The sequence below is a fragment of the Clinocottus analis genome, unplaced genomic scaffold (assembly GCF_023055335.1).
Source record: "Clinocottus analis isolate CAN_PGR_092001 unplaced genomic scaffold, fCliAna1.0.p SCAF_13, whole genome shotgun sequence".
Lineage (NCBI taxonomy): Eukaryota > Metazoa > Chordata > Actinopteri > Perciformes > Cottidae > Clinocottus > Clinocottus analis.
Window position 1 is genome coordinate 8,352,242 of NW_027175854.1, and position 25,126 is coordinate 8,377,367.

The 25,126-nt window shown below is 45.6% G+C and overlaps 2 protein-coding genes across 2 annotated transcripts; one reads left to right on the forward strand and one right to left on the reverse strand.

Annotated features, from left to right (window-relative positions):
• Window positions 1-1,537: 1,537 nt before the first annotated feature.
• Window positions 1,538-22,326, forward strand: tprn (taperin). Its single transcript, XM_068574618.1, has 4 exons — window positions 1,538-3,902; window positions 17,310-17,496; window positions 18,656-18,780; window positions 18,978-22,326. The coding sequence occupies exons 1-4, from the start codon at window positions 1,713-1,715 to the stop codon at window positions 19,038-19,040; spliced, it is 2,565 nt and encodes an 854-aa protein (XP_068430719.1). The 5' UTR covers window positions 1,538-1,712; the 3' UTR covers window positions 19,041-22,326.
• A 129-nt stretch (window positions 22,327-22,455) lies between these two features.
• Window positions 22,456-24,278, reverse strand: ssna1 (Sjogren syndrome nuclear autoantigen 1). The gene is made up of 3 exons (XM_068574602.1): window positions 23,955-24,278; window positions 23,208-23,407; window positions 22,456-22,699 (listed from the first exon to the last, which is right to left on the reverse strand). The coding sequence occupies exons 1-3, from the start codon at window positions 24,004-24,006 to the stop codon at window positions 22,607-22,609; spliced, it is 345 nt and encodes a 114-aa protein (XP_068430703.1). The 5' UTR covers window positions 24,007-24,278; the 3' UTR covers window positions 22,456-22,606.
• Between the last annotated feature and the right edge of the window lie 848 nt (window positions 24,279-25,126).

The window sequence follows — 25,126 nt, forward strand, 5'->3', positions numbered from 1 at the left end:
CTCCAAAACATGCGTGGTTCTACTCTATTCTTTATATATATATATATATATATATATATATATATATATATATATATATATATATATATTTATATATATATATATATATATATATATATATTTATATATATATATATATATATATATATATATATATATATATATATATATATATATATATATATATATATATATATATATATATATATATATATGTGTGTGTGTGTTTCATGCTTGTATTCTACAGTATATTTAACACGGAGTCATTTTACAGACTTCAATAAGATGCATCACACTGCATATCCACTACTTTTAGTGTATTGGGGTTATGTCAACCATAAGCAGAATTATTGTTGCGTCATGTTGATATGTTATGGATTATTTCTTTACTCTGTAATGTAATGTATCTCATGTAATATTAGACTGTACCTTTTTAAAATTATATTAGCCCAAATGAATATAAGAATTAGTCAAAATACATGTGTTTGATACAATTAATCAATCTTCTTTTGACGTCACCGCTCGATTTTCAGAAACGTGACTTCTGGCTACTCCAGCTGCTTTAATTATCTGTCAAAACCAACTTTGACGAGCAGACAAAGGCACACACTGACCTATTTCTTCTGTGTATTTGATTATTTTCCTCCCGTATTCTCCTTAGCCTTGCCGTTCTTAATTATGGCTCGCTGATAAATGTTTGATGAGGTACAGTAATCGCTTGTAGTACCCAAGAATAGCCCTCTTAGTGCTGATTTAATATGCAGCAGGCTACTTCTCAGCTCATGTGTTTTCTGCAGTCGGATTATCGACAGGTGGCATCATCGGCAAAATGGTAAATGAACAGTCGTCAGCCTCTATCCGGTAATGGATATATATATTTATCACACCCGAACAGAAACAATTTACAGTTCAAGTATCCCTATACGCCAACATATTGTAACATTGGCAGTAGGTGGTTTTAAATACAAAAATTAACAATGGCCACTAGAGTAATGAATTTAGAACATTATTGGAATATTATACGTAGGAAAGTCAAAACAAACGAAGCACAAATGAGTCAATCGTCAGTCGGCGACCTCGATACAATAGAGACTACTCATGTTTTTATTGGGTAATATTTCGTACGTTTCTAGATTAACCTCGTCTTTTAAGTCTCCCCCGTTAGGATTGTGATTAAATAATGATTACTTCGTATAATTAAATCTAAACTGTCGCAGCACAAACAATATTGACAACAAATCTATTTTTAATTACCCAATACAAGATACATCCACTGATGTATTAAATATAGCACAAAAAAGACAGGGGCGGGTTGAACGTGAACGCAACACTTTTGATTGACAGGCCTTCCTTGCCCAGTCAACAATAGAAACGGGAGGGGTTTACGTCGATGTGTGGAGTTCTACAAAGAGCGAGGGGCGTGTCTATAAGCGGTGACAACCAATCAAGAAGCGGGTGGGACAGCCGAAGCCGCTCGTGCTGCTGCGGATGGGCGGGGCCGCGTTCAGGGGCTGTGTGGAGTCAGAGGGCGAGAAGGCAGAGCGAGAGGAGAGAGGAAAAAATAGACGGTGGCGATGTGTGTGAGTGTGCGGTGATCGGTGTTGCAGGTACAGTCGGAGCCGGATACAGGTTTTTTTAGCCGCACCGGACCGCGGCATAGCGCCTCAGAGCCGGCCTCTCTCCTCTTCATCCCCTCCAAACAACCCTCCGCAATGTCGGGCGGAGGAGAGCTACGCGTCCTCCGCCAGGAGCCGGGGCAAGAGAGCCCGAGGATGCCGGCCTGGAAGCGAGAGATCTTGGAGAGGAGGAAGGCGAAGGGCGGCGGGTCTGGAGGAGCCGGTGCCGCGGAGACGAGCCCCGGTGGCGCGGGCTCGCAGCGGGTCAACGGCGAGCAGACCGGGAACGTGAACGGCGGCAGCAGCAGCAGCAGCGGCGGCGGCGGCGGCGGACCCAAACGAGACGGCGGACCGAGCGGCGGGTCCGGGCGGAGCTACACCATCACCACAGCCAGTCAACACTTCACCAACAACAAAGAACCCCGGCCGACGGACGCGGAGAGGACGACGCCGGCGGAGGAGGACGACAGACGCGAGAGCCTGGTGCTGCAGGAAAGCCTGGGCCCGCTGGAGGAGAACCCCTTCATCAAGCTGGAGAAGGAGCGGAGGAGACGACAGGACCGAGACAACGCCGCTCGCCCGGTCCAGCACATCCTCGAGCTGTACGGGAGCGTGCCCGGCATACGGACTATCCGCGCGGACAATATTATCATCATTGAGTCGGACCCGGACTACTTTCCGGAAGCCGGAGGGCTCTCACCCGGGTCCAAGTGGCAGCAGAACGGTGTCACTAGTTACAGCTCCCTGAACGACCTCCTGGACCGGAGAGGGAGTGCTGTTACGGAGATAAGAGCCAAGGAAGTGGTCATTTATGACACCACGTTAAGCAAGAGCGAGGAGAACCTGAGCACCCTCGGGCGCCCAGATGAGGCCCTGTACGAGGCGGGCGAGGGTCAAGGCAGGGTCAGCCGGATGCTGCAGAAGTTTGACAGCAACTACGGGAAGCTGCAGAAGAAGTCCCACAGCACAGAGAACCTGCTCGACCTGGACTGCAGTGCCAGCAGCAGGCCACGACTCTGGTCCAGGCCACAGACAGATCTGGTGCCAAAGGCCAGGCTGGGCCCGTCAGTCAGCAGCAGCCAGCCATCGTCGCCCGTCTTTCAGAGTCACTCGTCTTCCAAACCAAAGCCACAGCCTGCCATCTCCGAGTTTGGCAGCCCCCAGCGCCCCGCCGGGCAACCTCAGCCCGTGTCTACCTTCCACCAGCGGTTTGAGGAGAGTGGAGGCCACGATGCAGGGGTCAGCCCCGGGGATGAGCCCGACAGGCCGGAAGCCAAGCCCACCAGAGAGAGAGACTGGGAGGGCTCCAAGGTGCCATTCTCCCCAGAGACCCGTCGCATCCGCACCGAGTCCCCCACCAGCCCCGTCCTATTCAAGGTGACCCGTTCCTCGTCCGATTTCGAGATACGGCCCTCCCCGAAGCCAGACCTCGCCCAAATTCCTGACGGGGACGCCCAGGCAAGGGCCCTTGCGAACCTGCGCCTGCAGTCCCGTAACTCCTTCACAGTGATCCCTAAACGCCGGCCTGTCGCCCCAGCACCATCCAGCCCCGTAAAGTCTTCTCCTCCCCACAGAGGGGCAGAGGTGCCCATGCCAGGAGTGCCAACCGCCCCCGCCCCGGTGCCCACCTTGGCTTCCTCCAAGAGGAACGAGGAGGAACCTCTAGAGGAGAAGGAGATCAAGAGGCCAGTGATGGTGTCAAAGCCTGAACCATCTCCTCCTGTTGCCACAAGTCCTTCACCTCCCCCGACCTCTGAACCTCGGTCTCCATCTTCTACTCTAACACCTGCCCCGTCTTCACCCCCTACCTCGCCGGCAGTCCCGTCTTCACCCCTAACCTCTCCGGCGGTCCCGTCTTCACCCCCTACCTCCCCGGTTCCCTCGAACACTCCAGTCCCGTCCCCTGTCCCTTCTATCCCGTCCCCAGCTCCAGAACAAGCCCCCCTGGATCAGCTGCCAGTAACGAACATCGACGACATTGAAGTGGAGAGCCAGCAGCGCGTCCCTGCTCCCAGTCCCATGGCACAGAGGAGAAAGGGGAACACCTTTACTGTGGTCCCCAAACGTAGGGTGGAGCCCGAGGGCCATTCGAGCTCCCCTGAGCCTCAGCAGCAGGACGCCTCGAGTGTGGCCCGGCCAGGGTCGACGCCCCCGCAAGCCCCCTACGCCCAGCTGGGCTCCCTGCTGAAGAAACGCTACCCAGCTGCAGAGGAGATCGAGGTCATCGGTGGGTACCTGTCCCTGGAGAAGTCCTGCCTCTCCAAGACCGACTCGGTGGGCAAGAAGGTGAGAGCACGAAAGTGAACCAATCTGTGATTTTATTGAGACATATACTCTGAGCAGGAAGGACGCACACACACACACACACACACACACACACACACACACACACACACACACACACACACACACACACACACACGCGCAAAGATTAGTTGATTGAGTGATTATAGCCAAACAACTTTGGCCTGCAGGCAAAAAAACAAGTAACGGGAAGGGAAGGCATCACCTTTTAGTCTTTTGCAATATGTTCATCTTGACTGTTCATCAAAAACACAGAAGACAAATGCACCCGTCATGAAAACAATCGCCAACCTAATTGCTTGCTCTCGTTCCACGGTGAAAACAAACACTGCAGCTCGCTGAAGGAATATTATCGTGTCCTCACGATCGTACGCACAACATGTGCCAAACCTTCCGTGAGGATGGGGGGATATGAAAGTTTCCTCTGATCTAAATTTAGTAGTCAAGCGTCACACACACACACAGGGAAAAAAGCTCAATTTGTGCTATCTTTGTATTTATTTATTTTATCTAAGTGCATTCCTCTCACTTACGCCTTTTGTGCTTTTTTTGCATTTCCACCTCATGGTCCCATCACTTGACCTCATGCTCTCAGGGCCTGCTATAAGTGGATTAAAAGCGTGTGTTTACACAGCCACAAAGGCGTGTATTGGGTCAGGTGGCCCTTCCAAGCCTGTCTACTGAACATTCTCATCACCGGGGTGGGGAGGGGCTTTGACCTGTCCCGGACTCCAGGCGACACACCTATTTATTGGTGCGTTCGCGCTTGAATCCATCCAGAGTTTTTTGCTTGAAGCTGAGATGTTCCGCAGCCCTGCTCCTCCAATCGTAATTAAATGATAACAAAGTTTGTGTTTCAAGGCTTTGCACTTAATCTTAACCATCCTTATCGGATTGCCCGGACAGAGGTCTAAAATAAAAATTGCTGTATCAGGGATTAATTAGATATCAGACAATATTTCTAATTAATTTAGGGAGCTGCTGCAGACTGTGGATCCGCCCGAGTGACGGACAAAGATCTCAGCCCGTCTGAGGCTTGAATCTCTTCCTCTGAGTGAACTCATTAACGCGGTGCTTCAGAAGCTCAGGGAGCGGAGCCACAGCATTCTGGGGTTTTGAGTCCAGCCTCCGCAGGCGCATGTCGGGTCCCTCGGCCTTCCTCTCAGCCTACTGTACTCTGCACTCCTGAGGAGGAACTGTTTAAACTTTAATGCATGGAGTTACATCGACCCTGCCCTTTGCCCTTTCGAGGCGCCGCACAGCCTCTGATGCTGGATATGTTTTGGCAGCTCTTCAATTTATAGGCCGTTAGCCTCACAGTCTTGTTTCCTTGACCTGCTCCTCTTTAATCCTCTACCTAGCAAGTAAATCCAACTAGCTCTTACAATCTGTGGGCATGTAAAAAAGGCAGGCTACTCCAGATTTTGTTCGACATTTGACTTCTTTTGTCACATGAAAAAACTAATAATCTCAAAGTAAGGTATCAGTAAAGCTTCGGTGGTCTCAGGACCGAAAAGCTCATTAACTGTTGTTTTTTTTTGTTGGTATCAATAGAAGCGCCGGGATGGTCCCACAGGGTTTGAGTGACGGCTGCGGTGCAGCTCATCATGACTTTATAATGACGTGGATGTTTAGGCCGCTGACCTTTCGCGAAAGGAAGTCTCGACCCGCACGGTGGTGACCGTGTGGCCAAATAAAACCCGTCTTTTTTTGTCCCCGTCGCTCACAAAGCCAAACGCTTTCTCCTTTTTTTGTTGTCCGTCGAACTCTTCTCGGCCATCATCGAGGCCCAGATTCCTTCCTCCCCCCCCATTTTTACTTTTTCTGGGCAGGGCCGCGCAGGCAATTACACAAAGCACCGAGGCTCGGCCCGGCCTGTATAATTTGTGCGGAATTTTTGAGTCCAGCGCCGCTTCGGTGTGAGAGCAGCCTGGCCTCGGCTCGGCGCTCTGGTTTGGGATTGGGGGTTTTCCAACAAAACCCAAAACCAATTTTTTATATAGATTTTTCTTTTTACGAGGAACTTGGCTGAAAAAGAATGTTCCATTATGCACGTCAGTGCTTGAGAATCAAAGCAGATCATCAACTCCTGCTCTAGATTTTCCAAAGAAAACACAAGACCCTGATCCATCTCCACGCTCTTGCTGCATGTGGGTGCTGAACGCCTGGACCACATCCAGCACGGCCTCATACACTCGTGTCTTTATCGCGCAGCAAGCACCACTCTGCTTTGTGTGTGTGTGTGGTTTTCTTTCCCCCTCTACCCATAGTGCACCACTTTATTCCTGTGCGCTGGTGGTTAATAAGGTTTGTCCCCCTAGCTTCCAGCTTCCTCTGATCTCCTCCTCTCTATTGGGGAAGGAATTGTGGAAGAGCTATGTAGGTCAAGTGCAGCTTCTTGTACCGCAACACTCGTGCATTTGCATAAAAAGCGGCTCTGGCTCTCTGGTGAAATACACCAACCAAGATTTATTCTCTTTTTCTTCTGCAATTTGATTGGATTGGGCTGCCCTGACTTGATCAATATATATTTATATTTTGTAATTTCCTTGTGGTGGGGGACACCGCTCCATCGAGGAGAGATCGAGCTGGCAACAAGATGCCGGAGGGGGTGGAGTGGTTTTGTTTTTGAAGTCTCTGCTCCCTCTGACCGGGTTATTATGGGAAAAGGGAGGCGGGCCCGTGTGTTGTGTGTCAGCACATCAAATGAGAGAGAAAGAGAGAGGGGAAGGGATTTTAGGAGCTTGCTCGCCTTTTTTTTCTTCTTCCAGTGTTCGCAGTTTCTGTGTATTCACACAGAGGAGCCACTCGGATGACTAATTGTTTAAACTTAGGGCTGGGGCGGTACGGCCAGAGTCTTCTTTCACTGCAAAGGTCACTTCCTATATTGTTAACGATGACTATACGTTCACGTGCGTGCGTACAATCGGATCAGGACAATAGTTTGATCAGATTTCCTGAGAAATTTGAGTTGGTTGTTATATTGTCAATTTAGACGAGGTCACTGCGTGTCAGGATATATTGGATATAAACCCACGGAAAAGGTGATACAAGATCGTATTGAATCATCGCCCAGCCCTTAAATATGATGCATAATACTTCAGTAGGTGGGTGCTGGCATGTTCTCGATATATCAGGAAGTATAGTATAGTTTCATTTTTTGGGGTTTTGAGCACCCCATGACACCAGAGGAGATGCATTACATTATGCAGTCAAGACGATCACTGGAGTTCAATAATCGTCGTCATGTCGTCCGCGTGGCCCTGATGATGTGCAAATGATAAGTCACTCAAGGTGTCCAATCGCCGACTTACCCGATTCCACTTCTTTATTTACTCCTCTTAGTTTTTTGTCTGCAGTCGGTCAGGCGTGAAAGCAACAATAGAACTGTTACTCTGCTCTGTTTCACCTATATCCTGGATGCCAATGGGATCTCGATGATGTCGCTTGATCCAATAGAGCCTAATATTGCTGTTGGACATAACAGACAACACTGCATCTAACGGGATTGTCCAAAGGCATATGTTAGTTTCTGACTCTTGGAAAGTAACCAAATCTCACACATTTAGGCTACTCTGTGTGATCTTCTTTAACTATAATATAGCATTTCATTTTCATTCTCTGTTTCTTTTTTAAGATGTGTAAACAGCATCAAATTCACGAGATACCGGGGTATTTTATGTATCATAGAACGGAAAGTTTGTAGTTGCGCATAAAAACGCTGACTCGTTTCTAAGTTTTACAACTTGTCCCTGCAGCAATATCTACATATAGTACTAGGTACATATTGACAATATGTATTGATGCCACTGCATGACAATTAAGGTCCAAGTTAAGGAACAGCTGCCGTGAGAAGGTCACACTTCATATTAAAGTCGTGTTTTCGCAGCACTGAGTACATTCTTCTGCTCTGCATGCATGTGAAGGACTAAATCCTCATCTGTGTGTTCATTGTGTGAAAATTGCACACATATAGCAGGCTAAAAATACCTAAACATAAATGCTTAAAAGCTCCCTGTGACACAGGAAGGCCATTGAAAGGGCAAACTGCTACATTTACATTGTGCGCCTGAGCTACAGGTGTGAAAGTCCATTGTGTTTAATAATTTACCACCCAGTAGACATTCCCTATCTCTCCTCCCTCATACTTCCTGAAAACCTCCCACCACACCCACTCGCTTTAAAAAAAAAAAAAGATTTCAAAATAAAAGCCGGCTGCCCCTTGTCTTGCATGTTTTTTGTTTTTTTCTTTATCTAGACTGAGTGGTAGCGACGGTAGAAATCCTTCAGACAGCCTTGGGCTAGTGCATTTTTAAAGAGTAACTGTGTCCGTTACTCATCATTAAATAGCTCATCGACACATCCAGCAGGAGCATTCACTTTGCAGTGCTGTTTTCTGGCTTTCCCGAAGGAATGCAAGTCAAATTTTCACTGTCCTTTTTTAATGTTGTTTTGGTTTCCACTGGCTCCAGAGAGAAACATGCTAAAGGCTCCACGCCGTTCGTCAGCTATACTTTGTCTGTCTGATGTCTGGTGCTGATTGTGCAGTTTAAAGTGCAGGAGCTGTTGCGACTGAAAACAAAGTGGGTGACCAAGACCAAGAGAAACTCAAGTTTGTGACCATAAAAATGAGCTGAAAGACGCTGAAACGCTCCACGAGAGGCTTTGTGTTAGTCCATCAGTTTTTGCAGTTGTGGCTTGGCGGAGTGGCTGCTGGGCCTTCCTCGCAGTGAGGGAGCAGCAAAGAGCAGTGGACAGGTGAGGGCGTAGCATTCAACCATGTCCTAGATGTAGTACGAACCTGCCCCTGTCACATGAAAGACTGTATATTGATATTTAATTGATTGGTAATGAAAAAAAATCAATTAAGGCAGCTTTAAATTCTGTTTTCGAAGTCTTAAAATGTTGCAGTTTTTCCACGTATACTTTTCTTCTCGTGAGAAGTTAAACTAATTTAACAGGCGACGGATCTTGCTGGTTTGAAGTTGATATGCATTTTATTTTTGATTTGGAGAGAGGCGCTAAGGTCCCTTTTGACAAGCGATGTCACCGCTGGTGCAAATCCGGTTTCCGTTTGACAAGCTTGTCATTTCTTCCGCGGGCTCTGTGGCTGCAGGATGTGGACAGAGAGAGAGAGAGACACACACAAACACACACACCACTGTGCCTAATTTCTGGCCCGTACAAAAACCCACTCGCAGGTTTTCCCACACAGGCCTCGGGCACATGCAAAGTCGGTGTAATTAGAATTCAGCCAGCAAAGCCCCACTATCATAGTCATGTTTAATTCAGTGTGTTTGTCCATTCGTCCATCCGTGTGTGTGTGTGTGTGTGTGTGTGTGTGTGTGTCTTTAGAGTGCGTGCGTAAGAAGATGAGGAGACTGAAAGCGGAGGACGCTCACAGAAGGGGCTTTTTGAAAGTTTATAAAAAGAAACCGAGTGGGCGAGTGGCAGAGGCAGGTAGAAACCACAGACTTTTCATAGCTGTAGCGTTCCTCTTCCCACCAGCTGCTGTGACGTGCATCTTTCCTGGATCAATTCGTTTGGTGGTCTCCATCGCTGAGATGGTTGAATGTTTCGTAAAAACGTGAAGAGCGCATCCAGTTCTCCCGTCCTGATTGGCAAATGCAAAAACACTGCCTGTCCTCTTGGGCCACACGTGAACGTTTATGTGCGTAATGTAAATGTTATTCAAATACCCCTCCACGAAGGCACTCGCGTGTGGCATCTACTGGACCTGTGACTGTTACTTGTGGTTTAACAGGTTTTGCTGCCGGCGATGGAGATGTGTTCGTGCATCAGCATGTGAACCGTGTCTCAGCTTTTTGTGTGAATCAACACTCAATGTTTTGTTTTCCTGTTTACATGATCAAAAGCTGTCAGTCTTACTGCCTTGGTTCTCTCGCTCTCGCTCTCTCTCTTACTGTCTACTTCCACTCTCCCGTTTCCCCTTTGTCACATATCCATGGCGCCTGTCACCGGGGCAACACAAGTCGCAGCCATTCTATCCTGTCATTAGGATTCCAGGATAAGGACATACACACGCTCTCACACACACACTCACACACACACACACATACACACACACACACGAACGTGCTGTTGCATCAGTGCTGATGTTGTAGATTTTGTAATTACTGGATATGTGGAGGCCACCAGGAGCGCTTTGGACTGGACGGAGAGAGCGGCGTGAAAATTAAAACATCCTCTCATGAAGATGTTTGAATGGGTTTCCTGTTGAGCATGTTCTGTAATCAGCTAACTTGTGTGTGTGTGTGTGTGTGTGTGTCTGTGTCTGTGTCTGTGTGTGTGTGTGTGTGTGTGTGTCTGTGTGTGTGTGTGTGTGTGTGTGTGTGTGTGTGTGTGTGTGTGTGTGTGTGGAAAAAGTCTCCAAACATGTTTTTTCTGTTTTCATTTATTCACTTAGGTGTACCATCTTATGTATGTATGTGTGTGTGTGGACATACATACATACATACATACATACATACATACATACATACATACATACATACATACATACATAGCATGCTAACTTCCTTAAATAAGCACTAAACACCAAATGCATCCATCTGGACCCAAGTGATCTGCTGACCAACATTGCACCTCGAGCTGCGAGCACGACCAACATTTTAGACAAAGCTCCTGGAAAATATGTTGTTTACGTCACTCGAAGGAAGCAGACATGTCGTTAACATGCAGACGACTGGTTGTGCACATTAACCGCCTTATTTCATGTGTGTGTGACATCTTTACCACGGGGCTGTCGAGAAACCCCGTCGATCATTGACTCATCTCTGACCCAAAGTTCACGGAAGCAGAAGCCTTATCGCCGCCTGAAAATCCAATTGACTGGAGAGCCGTTAGACAAAGGAGCCGATGGTCGACACGCCCATTGGCTCCTCTTCTCTTCCTGAAGGTTAAAAGGAGTATGTGGTACATAGACAAACCTTTACTTTAACAATGAGGTTCTGATCCAACATAGCTCATAGGCCATAAGGACTATCCATGGTCCTGATCCAGTGTGGAGATCTCACCCTGTCCTTTTGTCCTGACACTTTCATTGAACGGTCCAGAAGTGAGCTTTTCTTTATCAAACGGCCTGAAGGCTTCCTGCAGACAGGCTTCGCCCTCCACCCCGCTCGGCTCTCCTTACACATATGGGTCCATGCCAGCTTCTACTTATCAGCTAAATGTTCTGAGATGGGGCAAGCATATTGTTTGAACGGCTCCACCGGTCTGTTCGGGGTCTCGCTGATACAAACAGGTTTTGGGAATGTGTCTCCTCTCCCACCCGTTCCTTATCAGTCAAATAACCCAGCCCTGATAGACTTAAAAATCCCTCCAAAGGCCATTGCCCTTACAGAAGTGACTCATGCGGTCTTGAGACAGGCTCGCTGAACCGATTTGACCCCAACGCACGACGGTGAAGTCTGTCGACAACACAAGAGCCTGCATAAGAGCACGCGTATAGGTTCTCGACCAGAATCCACTGCGTTGGATCACAGCTACCGGGGTTTTCAGCAGGTGTTCGCTGACCTTTCCCTGATAGCCCGAAGGCTCTGATGTTTGGGTTGGAGCCGGACCCCGCAGAATGGAGTCTCTGTGGATTTGTTTGCCGTTTCAGTCGTTAGTTTATTGAAGGTAGCAAGGTGTAGTCTCATTGGCAGCCGTCGGCGCTGTTGACTCAAATGACTCATAATTACTGTCGAGAATGTGTATAGAGGTGCGATCGCTAGGTTACTCCAACAGTCGCTAATGATTAAAAACAAATCTGGGCTTCGTTTCATTCTGGAAGGGCCTCATTCCTCTCCCGCGCAGCAGGGGAGGCCGGCGCGCTCGTAGTGTCGTGGCGTTGCTGTCCTCGTGACAGTTGATGGCACATTTTACGGTGGTGGGAGTTGCTGCCGCTGTCACACAAGTAATGCCTCTTTTTCCACAAATAGACCACAGCCGCCTCTCTCCTCCTCCGGACGGAAATAGTTCCAGTTTCAGGTTGATTTTTGATATTCAAAGTCCCCTCCAGTGTTCTCTTACTGTTCTGCCACAAACGGTCCAGATGGGAGAGGAGTTGTCATCTGAGTCGCCGTCAGGTTATCACGGTATCGCAGGGTTTTTTGCCCGATACCTGCAGACATTACTCAGGGTGACAATATGTTCTTTTTCATTGACAGTTTGTATGAATACTCCTTGTTTATACTCCCTGTTACTATTAATACTGGGGATTAATATTTTAAAAAATGTCGCCTTGTCAACTGATCCCTCCTGCATCTTTTTCCTCTCTCCAACGACCACAACTGACAAAAGGTCTTTGACTTTATTCTCCAACCCTTTTGAAGTCCTGTGTGATTGTATCCGGTCATTCACCCGTATCATCACAGCTGTTTTTTCATATTTTTTCTATCCTCCCTATTTCTCCCTGCCGGAAATACTTCTTCTAACAGCCTCATACATATTAACACCCAATCAACCAGTCTCTCATTCGTTAGTGTGTTGTTGTTGTCATACGGCCTCTCTGACAAAGCCTCTCCCCATGCTAAGCTCGGCTAAACACATCTTGTGTGTGTCTATTTGAACACACGGAGATGAAGCTGACACTGAGAAAGCAACCCAAACGAGTCTGAATATTCTTTTACCCAGTTATTTTACTTCTTATAAAGGTGTTAGACTTTCTATTCATGTCTTAGATGTGGGTCAGCATAAAACAAAAATGGACAAAAGATGGAGCGGACTATTGAAATGTGACGCGAATATGTTCTCCGTCCGATCATTAATGATGGAGCCGACACTTTTGTCTCCCCCCCCACCCCCCAAAACGAGGCCCTCTGGTTTGCACCAGTTATCCCAATTTGCCAGCACAGTGGAGAGGTACACCGCGTGCTTTGTTTGAGTACGTGTCGGCTTTGTTATCCCTCTCTAATGCAGCTGCAGTTAAACTCCTCAGCCGGTTCATTGTGGTGCTGTTCTAATATTATCTACCAGGCTGGAGATTAGCTCTAATCGCCTGGTCAGTCTCCTCCGAGCAGGTTAGTCCTTTTTTTTTTTTTCTTTTTTTTTTTTAAAGGACTTTAACCTCCAGTATGAGGCACGCATCCATGTGGAATAAAATGTAGAAACAATCAGGTTTTTTTTAAATGTATTTCTACTATATGAGCAGGTGCACGCCCAATACCAACAGGCCACGCCCGATAGCGCCACCTGGCCCCGCTGCGAGAGATGTGGAAGCACATTAGGAAGAGACGCAAACATCACGTCAACACAAAAACACTCGCATGCTGCTGCACCCTCAGTTGTTCAGTGCTATTGTGTCACAGCTCCACTGTAACACGGCGGCCTTGGAGGAGTCCAAACCACATCTCGTGTGTGTGTGTGTGTGCGTGCGTCTGCGTGCGTGCGTGTGTGTGTGTGTGTGTTCATTCAGTAGGAACCAATTTTCACCAAATGAGAACACGCCATGCTGTGTGGCCTGGAAAGCATTCCCTGGCACTGGTCCCATCTGGCCCGTTGGCCTCGGCACATTCATGAAGACATAATCTCATCTGCCGTCTCTCTCCATCTCTCACACACTTCTTCTTTTGTCCGTCTTCCCCACTTCCTTTTTGTGCCTCCGTACAAAAACCTGCAAACAACAAAATGGAGGAGATGACATTTTCGGGGGCAAAAGGAACCCATGGTTTGCTCGGCGTCTTCCCTCATCTAACGTCTCGGTCTGGTGGCGTTGAAGCTGCTGCTGCATCAGCTGCTCCAGACTCTGCAGACAACCACAGTCCTAACAAGTCCGTTTCATTTTGTATTCAGCTTCAAAGCCTGTCTCTTGTTTGTTCGGGGTTTGGTTTCAGCGCAAGCGAAAATAATCCACCGGCGGAGCTGAAATGATTCTGTTCGCTTCCTGAACAGTTTAATGTCGCAAAGATTTCTTTTTTGTGCTCCTTTTTTCTTTGGAAATCCTCCCTGCCATTTCATTCATTTGTCTCTTACCTTTAACTCCTGTTTTAAATACAAGATAGAAATCAAGCTACCAAGACAGCAATGCTTTGATTTTCAGGTTAAGCTTAAGATCTAAATGCCATAACGTTTCTCCCAAAACTCTATGAACTATGAAAACAGGATTATTAATATGAAGCTGCTGTCTGTGTATTCAAACTGCCTAAACCCACAGCCATACCTGCAAGAGCCCATGTTAAATACTGTTATATTGGATGACTTACCACATTAAATGACAATTTTAAGTAATATATATTTTAAATGATCAAGTTTTAATAATAATAGCCACCTAATAATAGCTTGCTACTGCAATGCATTGTCTCCAAAACATAGTGAGATGTCCCTGATACTGTTAAAGTTATCTTAACACAAGCTGACGCAAAGCAGCAGCCAACGAGCACACATCCTGAGCTTCACAGTCGGCCTTCGGTGACACAAAACAAAACCAGAGTGAGTAGTCGTCGTTGGTGGCGTCTCATCTACGCTCCCCACGGAGAATGAGGAGGACAGCAGGGCCGAGTCGGGGCCCCCGCTGGCCCGTCCCACAGCCTGAGGACAGGAGACAAATCACTTCTGCCACCATGATGCAGGCTTTTATCACCAAGATGAAAAAAAAGCCACAGCGGAAGATCAGCAGCAGCAGCAGCAGCAGCAGCAGCAGCAGCAGCAGGCTGGGTTACATAAAGATCCCGGTTTTTGTTATGCTCCTCTCCCTTCACCATTAAGTTGGATCAATGCTGCAGCAACGTAAAGTCAGAGAGAGGACACGGCGAAGTCTCATGTGAGAAGGGTGCCGGTCGGCCAGACAGAAAAAGAAAAGTGATAGACAGTGAAAGAGGAAGCGAGCCCAGCGGCGAGCCTGATTTATTGATGGACTCGCTTTTGGCATCCTGAGACTTCCTCTAAGACAGGATGCCAGTTCAGCAAGCAAAAGGCTTTTCATAGTGTTAGAGTGAACACAGGAACCCCAAAAAAAGAAAAGAGGTTTTTGTGCTAAAAATAGGCGACGACTGAGACTGAGGCTCCTTTTTTAAAGATGATGATAATATATATATATATATATATATATATATATATATATATATATATATATATATATATATATATATATATATATATATATATATATATATATATATATATATAATTTCATTAGTCGTGTGTATTGTACTGTGGCTGAATGTAGAAACCCAGCCAGGGAGGAGAAGATGCTGCTATTTTGAGTGGAAAGTGAGATCTTTTAAGGCGTCTTAAATCGTCACATCTCTCCTCACGTCTTATCTCCTCGAACAACAAGTTGTCCCTGAACGTTTCATACTTCTGCTGTCTTCATTTTTCAGAAGTTGATGGTATTCCTTTTTTGGAATACCTTCCCATGAAACCTGAAACAAAACCTGAAGCAGAAATGCCAAACAACTGATGCAGCTGAACGTTGTGGGTCAAAACCCCAGGAATCGCTTCTCATTCTGTAACACTAGTGAGTAAATGGTTGAAAGGTCGTCGTCCTCTTTTAGTTCGCAGGGTTCACACGCTGTCCTCTGAACCCTCGTCCTGCGCCACAGGACGAGCTTTATTGTTATAAGCGCAAAGCGATTACAGAGAAGCAGTCGTCGTTGGCAGCGACGCGCTTAGATCTCGGGCTCCCCCCCCGATGATGCTCGTTAAATATGTATGAAAAGTAAATGCTGGACGACAGCAGGCAGAACCGTTTCTGAGGTGGTTGGGGGTCTCTGATAATCCTGTTGGCCTCCTAGCGGTCCTCCATAGGCGGCTGTTCCCGTCCTGGAGCTTCCACCACCCGGACAGGATGCGCGCACCACTGTAAAAGGTTACAACCTCTGGACTGATATCATTATCTCGATCGATGTGATTATTTGTATGGACTTTTTGATTTAATTTGTTTTTTATCAGCTCTAATCAGATGTCGCGAAGTATTACTACATTTAAATACGACCAGGAAGGAAGATAAGTGGGAAACGTTTAGATTGATAATTACTTTATTGATCCCATGAGGGAAATTCAGGGTCCAAATAGCTCAAGACATCACACCACATAATATATGCTGACACACACTATTAAAAAGGATTGTCGAAAAAAAAACAACACATTATTTGAATGTGAGAGAGAAGAGTCCAGGCTGGGAGAGGAGGGGAGGGGATGAGAGGAGAGGAGGGGGGTTTTGCAGGGTGCTAACATAGCCAATAGCCATTTAGAACATTTCAAACCTCTTCTGACCCTGAATGTTTCAGCCAGTTTCGAGAGAGAAATCTGGGACTTGATGAATCCTTGGAATGAATACAGACTTTCTCTCGATAATCCGTCGTCTGAGGACCTTTGTCCTCAACGTATAGTCCTGAACCTAAGTACCCTACTGAATCGATCGCTCCACATCCTCAGTCTACATAGCATGTTTCTTAATCTATAGACTCTCCTCCTGAATCTATAGACCATTGTTCTGAATGCATAGACATTCTTGCAGAATCTAAAGACCCTCATCTGGACTCTCCACCAGCTAAAGACTTGTTTTATTCCACGGCCTGAGCCTCATGACCCTGATACAGAGTCTGTATCCCCTTGTCTTTAATCTATAGACCTGTGTGCTGAACCTAAAGACGTATAGTACCCACGCTCCAGCTATACGTCATTATATCAGAATTTTATGCGTTGATTCCTGTTTTGATTAAATAGCAATACATTGTATCGTGTGTAATACAATAGTGTTTATTTTGTCATACAATAGAAGAGTCAAAACGTATGAGGTGGATTAAGTATGAAAAGTAAGAAAATGTGTTTCACAGGGAAGGCTTTGTCTTAGTAGATAACAATGATGACGCCATTTGTACTTTGTGCTTGATATATGATATGATATGATGATGATATTGAGGAAGAAGAATTTTGCTTCCGTGCTTTACGTCTTCATGACACACGCACTCCGAGCGTGGACCCTGACTGCTCCTGAGTCGGAGGTGGCGTTGTTGGCTGGTGGCCTTGTGACGGGGATTAGGGCAGATTTAGATCAGGGCCTGCAGAGTAGATGGAGCCAGGTACAACACGTTAAGAGCAGTCAGCAGACATGGACAAACGCGCCGGTGTATGTACGTGTGAATCGCCTGTCACGCCTCCATGACGACTATGAGGAGCTAATAAGACCTCCGTTTTAGAGTTCAGAATGGGTCGCAGCCATCAGATTGAGAGGGCTGATGATAAAAGACGTCCATCCAGGCAGTGGAAACCCGTGCCACCATGCATCTACAACACAAATAGGAGGCGGCGGGGGACAATATAATAAAAAAAAGGGCACAATATGGGAAAAACCAAGCACTTCATTAACACGTCGATGATAGATGATGATAGAGAGGCAGTGATTCAAACATTGCCATGTCTTCTGTCTGTGACCCTCTGCAGCTCAAGATCTCGTTCAACGAGTCGACCCTTCAGAGTACGTACGAGTATCCGTCGGAGAGCACCGTGTGGGACAGCGAGGACGAGGACGAGGAGGAGAAACGGGACGAACAGCCGAGCATGGTGGGACGCATCCACATCCCCCGACCCAGTTTCATCAGCTCGCCCACCCACGCGAACAACGGCAACGGTGAGACCCCATTGAAGGTTTAGCCGTTTCCTGTATTATGTTTTGTCTGGTGACCCTGTGAAGTTAGCTGTCGAAAAGCACAGCGAGGGGCACATTCTCTGCACCAATACGTCCTACCATACTATTTATTATGCCTAAAAACTAATGAGTGTGTTTTAGTACAAAATGTCAAATGCAGTCGGTCAGAAATACCAGGATGTTCTTCCGCATGCCGTCGCATTTAGCAGCATATGCAAGTCGGCATGCTTTTCTGGCTATTCTGACCATTCTGACCCACAATCCTCTGAGCATATACAAGTAAAAGGTGCCATGTTATAATGATTTGCCACTTTGCATTCTCATAAGCTATTGACGACCAAATAAAATGACTAGCGAGGCAGTAAAAACTTATCTCGATGACTTTGTTAAGTGTGGGCATAATCTTGGAAGACGGGAACAGGGAAACTGTTTTTCCTTTATTGTTTTATTTCCAACAGTCTACATATAGCAGCCTATCCTCAAACGCCTGCTTTGTAAAGTTGTTGCCTTACAACTGAAGCTGAGGCTGAGTCACGAGAGCTCATGGAGCCGAGTTCTGTGGTATTTAAAATGCCTATACAGTATGTGCCCACCATTGTTTCCTTTTAGAGCCGCAGAGTTCCGGCCACAGTGTCCTTTACCCCACTCAGAAAATCATCAATCAATCAAAACCATAGAAAATATGCACATGAAGCTGTTTTCCCGTCTTAAAGCTTAAGTGCAATGCTCGGCATTAGACTAAACATGAAGAGCCTGTGTTTTTGGCAAATAGAAACATATTACTTTGCCTGACAATTTTAATTTAAAAGAGATGCATTTTCTTTCTGTCATATAAAACACTACAAAGTGGTCCGATTGGGTCAGTGCTTCTTCATTAAGACAACATTGCCACCGTGTTGCGGATGGTAGAAGTGAGACAGAGACGGACCACTTTAGCTTTGATGACAGAGACCCCTGCTGGACAAAGTGTGCATCACATTTAACGTGTAGCAGTCCCTCACTCTTTGGGATTTGTCCCTCTGAGTTGATTCTCAATATGTATGTCTTTTTGTTGTTGTTCTGCAAAAAGGGAAAGGTACAACATCAGTGTTAACGGTTCTTTGCATTTTAGTAATACATCTTTTCTTTGTATTGCCCGCAGACCTTTCCAGCTACATTCCCAAGCACTCGGTGGACTTCAGCGCCTGGCAGGAGCACAAGCGTGACGAGAGCGACTACCAGGAGGACGCTGCCTCCCAGCCCACGCAGATGAGCGAGGAAGTTATGGTGAGAGAGAGAACTGTTCGCATCCGTTTCCGTTCTAGAGTTCCACCTCAAAACACTTTTAATGAATGAACCACCAAAGTATAGGGTTTTAACATAGATCATACAAGTGTGGATGAATATCGACAAAAGAGGGATAACAGTCTGCTTTGTAATGACAGTAGCTTTTCAACCTTTCACCTTTTGTCTCCTCTCCTCAGCTCACGCCGGCAGACAGCTCGTCCCTGTCGGACTACAGCAGCGAGCCCGCCCTTTACTTCTGATCAGTCGGACCAATCAGCTGTACAGTAGCATCACACCTGTGGGACCAGCCAGAGCCCAGTGAGGGGCCTCAGCTGCCTCCAGCTCGACACTCCAGCCGCCTCTAAGCACATCTTCCTGATCAGACAGGACACATAGTGTTTTTTTTTTTGTTTCGTTTTTTGAGGCTGATCTCCTGCCACGGAACCGCCACATGCCACGTTTTATCAGCCGCACATGGGAGCAGGTGAGCTTATTGCCACATGGCCGGTGTTTTCCGATTCCCCCCCACACTTTCCTCTTGACCTGAAAGCAGCTGGGCTGTCTTTTCTCCCCTACGATCCCGGACAGTTGATCTGTCGGCCTCCCATCGGACAGGATCGCACGGATTGTCAGGAGATCCACAGAGACGTCCGGCGTCCTCTCCAGACTCTGGAAGAAGTTGTCTGGCGTCACCTACCGCGGCTCCTTCCCCTGGATGCTCTGCTTCCAAGTCTCCAGCGTCTGCTTCAGGTTTGTCAGGAGACGTCGACAAGCGAAAAGGAGCCTATAAAGCGAGTGACCAAACTCCTTAAAAAAATTCAAAAAAGAACAGGAAGCCACCAGTGCCCACGTGTAGGAAACGCCACGGTGACAGAGTTCAGTGTTAGCATGGAAACATGTCAGTCGGACGTGAAGGACGCGTCCGCTTGTGTAGATCGCCGGCACACTCAAAACACACAAAAAAAGGTGAAAGGGTGCCACAAATGTAGTTTTTTTTTTCTCTCCTTTTTTTTTGTACCTGCATGTTTTGATTTTCCTCCATCAGCTGGTTCTCTTTTACTGTAAAGCTTCTGTATGCCTTTGTGTGTGTTTGTTTTCTGGCAAACTATGCTGTAATGAAGCTGCTGGGATGTTCAGTAGAAGACAGCAAGCAAACTTCAACACGCTCCCCTTCTTCGTAGCAAGGGAGGGGAGGGGATATGCAGCTAAGGGAAGATCTCTGTCCATCGGCAATTTCTGATTACACGCTTGGAGAAAAAAAAAGTGACCTTGGCCAATAATGTCTGTATGTCCGTATCGCTGGTGACAAAACCAAACCATCACACTGTAGAATGGTTCTGTATATCTATCAAAAGCTGTTAGACCTCCTGACACCTTTCTTTTCTTTCTCTTTTCTGGCTTCTCGTGTATTTATTCCTGCTTAAAGTTGAATTTTGCATGTCTGAGACCTGCTCATGTACAAAAAAAAACAAACCTAATTTTGTAAAGACACAATTGCTGGTGCGGAAGGACGTTTTGTTGTTGTTGTTTTCTAGTCGGACCTCACGTACTTTGACATTCCACGGAGAAGAAGGAAAAAAAAGAAAAGCCGGTCCATCGAAGTAATGAACATCCATGATGTGGCACGTTTGTAAGAGCGAATGCAAGATTGTGCGTTTTTCGAGAGAGTATGTAATGATTTTTTTTTTATTAATTAAGATTGTTTTATATACAAGTTTCCAGATGATTTATTTTTGTTTTTTGTTTTGTTGTTTTTTTAAAACTCATAATGCCAAGTGATTAAAAGTGTTGCTGTAACGGCTTCACGTTGATTCTCGCGACCCTTCGGCCAGTATTGTTGTACAGTTTCCACCATGTTTCTCATGAAGTTCGAAGATCTCCTCCTCCCTCCTGTCTTTTTCTTTTTCTTCCAATCAGATGAAATGTGTTGAGTCCTCCAGGTTGGATTTTGCTGTCAGGAGATGAGGCCGTTTTCTTTGTCTTTTGTCCGATGAATTTTGGAAATAATCTGTTTGTTTTTTCCCCCTCGTCTGGAGTCGTGGATGTTAAATGTCTTTTTCACTGTCTTGCTTTTAGCTTTGCACCTCATGGGAGGGAACAGCGAGCGACAGAGGGTATGTGCACTTACGAAAACAAAACAGCAGGACGTCTTATAAGTCGAGGAGATTTGTTTTGAAGCCACTATTGACGCCTGTTGTATGGATTTCTGAAGTATTGTGGGATAGAACTCTTCAGCCGTACACGATGAATGCACTGCCGATGAATGCCATGTCATTGTTTGTTTTGTTTTCTTTTTGAGCGATTTGCCACAGCCTTGCATCAAAAAGTCTTATGATTGTCGGCCTTGTCGCTGCGACACACAAACCAGAGTGCAGTTTCTCTCCACACAGTTCCAGGGCTTCATCTTTGTCCAAAAGTTTCCCCCGAAACTCCTTCCTGTTAGTCCTGGTTTATTATTGGCCAGTCGAGCTGACGAGTCAGCCTTTAATGCACCGTCGCTTTCAAGGCCCATACCAGTGATTTTGCAGGTTTAAGCCCATTTAGTACAAATCACATCTACTTACGGCTTTACCTGTTTTGCAAACTGTGCTGCTGCAGTTAAGGAATTTGAATGTCATTTGTTTTTTTCACCCATTCCAGATGTTCGTTGGTTTCCACTCAATTTCACATGTTGTGCCAGAAGACTCTTAAGTCATCACAAGTAAACATCAGGTCCCTTTTTTTTACTGTTGCATCATAATGCAGTGAGGCTGGATATAGTTTAAAATGACGTTTTTTAATACCTTCTCACAGAAAGTGCTCTGGACTCCACTACAGAAAGTACTGACGTTCAATCTCAAGCCCTGCAAAGTGCAGTGCAGACTTTAAAATGAATCTGCCCATTAAACTACATCAGCAACATTATCGTGATGGATTACACGACTCTAGACAGTCAACGAATACATTTCCGTTGCCATGAGGACATGAATGAAAACCAACATCTGCTGGAAAATATGCCACTAACAAAACTGTGAAGTACCTCTGATTTGTAGTTAAGAAGCTCTAATTTCCCCGAACACATTGGTACAAGTGCTTTCAAGTCTACTTTGACTGACCTGCTGTGGGTCACGTGACACGCCCAGGCCGGTGGTGACCGCTGTCTTTAACAACCAAAACAGGATGTCCATGCTCTGTGTGAATCTTCAGCTCATCTGTCTTTCAGTGAACTGAAAGACCGTCCCCACACACACACAATAAAAAAGGGCAGAGTGGCTTGTCCTCTCTGACAGAAAGACAGAACTTTCTGATGGCCACTAGTGGACACACAAACACACGACTTGACTTCAGGAGGTGTACCCGTGGCTGCTCACTGCTGCCATTGCAAAGTGAACGGTCTATGTGTACACTACTGTAGCGACTCTGTGGTAGAAGCGCCATCTTGTTCCTTTTACCCCCTCTCGTCTGTAAATCGACATCGCAGCAGATGTGCTTACTGTAAAGTTATTGTCAATGACTTGGGCAAAAAAACTAAGTGATGTCATACTTATGTACAAATGAAAGCTCAATAAATAGAAGACTTGAACAAATGTAAATACTGTACAAGTGTCATGTGTTAATCCGGAGAAACATATGTATGTGAGCTGAAAACTGCTGATCGGCCAGAACCCAGTGTACATTTTAAAAAGAATCATGTGATACGAACACATATTTATTAGTTTAAGTAGCTTACAATAAATCATTCAAAACGTATTTTAATTAGTCCGGAGTGGAGTAGAAAATGTTCAAAGTGCAGAGTCACGTGTTGCTGCTGTTGTCAAAACGAGAGTTCAGTGACCTTTCGTTGCCATCAGTGATCCTTCCTCCGGGGCTCTGTGGCTTTACTGAGGTTCCCTGCCTCCTGTTTCAGGACGCTCAGAAGAGACTGGGAACTCTCCAAGATCTGTACAGGGGGAAGAAGAAAAATCTAATTAAATATACTGCAGATCCTTCAAGGTAGAAGCAAAAACATGACTATATACTGTAAAAGCAATATATATAAAAAAAAAAGGGGGGCGCAGGCACTGCTGACTGTCTTGTTGTTTTTTAATAAGGGCAGCTTTTGAGCGTGTGTTTGTAGTGATTAGTGGGAGTGCTCTGGGAGTTCAGCATCAGTTAGTGGGAGGTAAATCTGCTGCAGAATGACAACATCACAGTGCGTCACCAAAAGAACAACACTGACAGTCATGTCTTTACGTATCTTGCATTTTCGGACAAAAGTTATATATTCCCTTCAATAATATAAAACAGATTAACCAGCTACAGCTAATGGTAACAACGTTGTTTTTAACATTTTCCCTAATTTCAAAATGTGCATTTTATATAGATTGAAATATAAACTCTATACTATATCCCTCACAAAATTAGATTGTGGTTTTACTAGATGACACTGAAAGATAACACACACACACCTTGGTGTATGCAGCCTCCGTCTCTGCGATGGTGCGGTCGAAGGTGGCGCGGGCGGTGAGTCTTTGGGCCAGGCTCTCGTTGACTCTGCTCAGCTTTTCCGAGAGGACGCGGATGTCGTACTGCAGCCGCTCCTTCTCTTCTTCCTCCTGCTTGATCTGATGGTTCAACTCCTCCCGCTTGGAGCACATGTCCTCAATGCCTGACGGAAACAATGCGGTTGATTACACTGGAGCATCCATGGATCAGTTGAGGCTAGTGACGGCCGCTTCTTCAATGCACTCTCTGTATCATGTCGTTTTTAAATGAATATCTTTGAGGTTAGGGACTTTTGGTACAACACAAAACAAGCAATACGATGATGTTACCTTGAGCTCTGTATTTAATGAATGAATTTTATGAATTTCACCAAAAAACAATCAGTGACACTTTAGTATATTAGGAAAATAATTACTAGTTGCCCCTCTTGAACATTGTAAAGAAAATAGTTGTTATGAGTATTACAATCTCAGGTAATAATCAAATTGCTGCCGGAACAGGGAAAAGGCTGCAGAGTATCTAAATTATAATTCTTAAACAGGTAAACAGAGACCATACAGGCACCAGCATCAAAGGTGCCCGTCAACCTGGGACACTACGAAGAGAGCGTGGACGTTGCAGTATCTTTGTGGTCCAACATTGACTTTTGCACCGTACTATTTTCATTCACCAACAGGATTAGTAAGAGACAAGATAAATGAGTAACTTACATTTGACGAGTTCATTGTTGTAGGTCTGCAGAGCAGCAGCTTGCTGGGTCATGTTGGACTGCAGCTAACGTCTCTATAAGCCTCGACAGCGGCTAAACACCTCTCAAGCTAACTAACGCTAGCTTACCAACACAGTTAACTTAACGCTACTTGTTAAACTCTTGCGGTCGGGTCTCGCTCTTCCTCCACCTTACGACGCTAAGCACCGTGCATGAGACACGTATCGAAATATCCAAATGCCTTGCCACATAAAAAGTGTGTTGAACTGACGTTAAGTGGTCGTACAAGGCGGGTTTCCCGGGACAACTGAACCAAAAAGTATTACCGGATGCGACAAGGACCGACAGTTCAGGGCGCTTCTTCGTCTTCTGTCTTTCGGTGTCGCAAACCGAAGGCGCTGCGTTGGCGCCCTCTTCTGGCCACTATCGAAATGACAAGGCAAGGCGATGCAATTTTTGTTTAAATTCTCTGTTTCTCTGATCTCTGAATTACTTTTACTGAAGTAAAAGTAATTGTACCACAGTAGTGTGGATTTGCTGAAGTTATACATTTAATTTTACTGTATTTTTTTGAGTAAAAGTACAAAATACTTGAATCAAATGCAGAATGACACATTTAATAATTAGTATGCAGGGCATCCAGAAAGTATTCACAGCGCCTCACTTTTTCCACATTTTGTTATGTTACAGCCTTAATCCAAAATGGACTGAATTCCTTTTTCCCCTCAACATTTTACACCCAACACCCATGATGACAAAGTGAAAGAAGGTTTGGGAACATCTTTTACATACATGCAAATTAAGTAATCCATTTTGGAAAAGGGCTGTAACATAACAAAATGTGGAAAAAGTAAACCGCTGTGAATACTTTCTGGATTCACTGTATGTTATTGAATTATAACTATTGATATAATAATATGAACATGGCCTTCATGCTGCAGCTGGTAAAGGTACTACTATTGTAATTACTTAGTATACTGATTATAATAACCTCCACAAAGGCATAATTTATTGCAAGGCGGTTGTATGGCTGTTGTACAGGTGTACCACATAAACTGGCCACTGAGTGTGTATACTTTATTGGTGTATTTTGCATCTGAATCTGGAAGGTAATTACTACTAATTACAAATTATTAGAGGTGTAAAAAGTATACTCTTTACCTCTAAATTGTA

Coding starts and splice junctions, on each gene's coding strand:
- tprn (XM_068574618.1), top strand. CDS start 1,713: ATGTCGGGCGGAGGAGAGCTACGCGTCCTCCGCCAGGAGCCGGGGCAA. Junction 3,903..17,309: donor CCGACTCGGTGGGCAAGAAG/GTGAGAGCACGA, acceptor GACCCTCTGCAG/CTCAAGATCTCGTTCAACGA. Junction 17,497..18,655: donor CCACGCGAACAACGGCAACG/GTGAGACCCCAT, acceptor TATTGCCCGCAG/ACCTTTCCAGCTACATTCCC.
- ssna1 (XM_068574602.1), bottom strand. CDS start 24,006: ATGACCCAGCAAGCTGCTGCTCTGCAGACCTACAACAATGAACTCGTC. Junction 23,408..23,954: donor CAACAATGAACTCGTCAAAT/GTAAGTTACTCA, acceptor TGTTTCCGTCAG/GCATTGAGGACATGTGCTCC. Junction 22,700..23,207: donor CGGAGGCTGCATACACCAAG/GTGTGTGTGTGT, acceptor CCCCCTGTACAG/ATCTTGGAGAGTTCCCAGTC.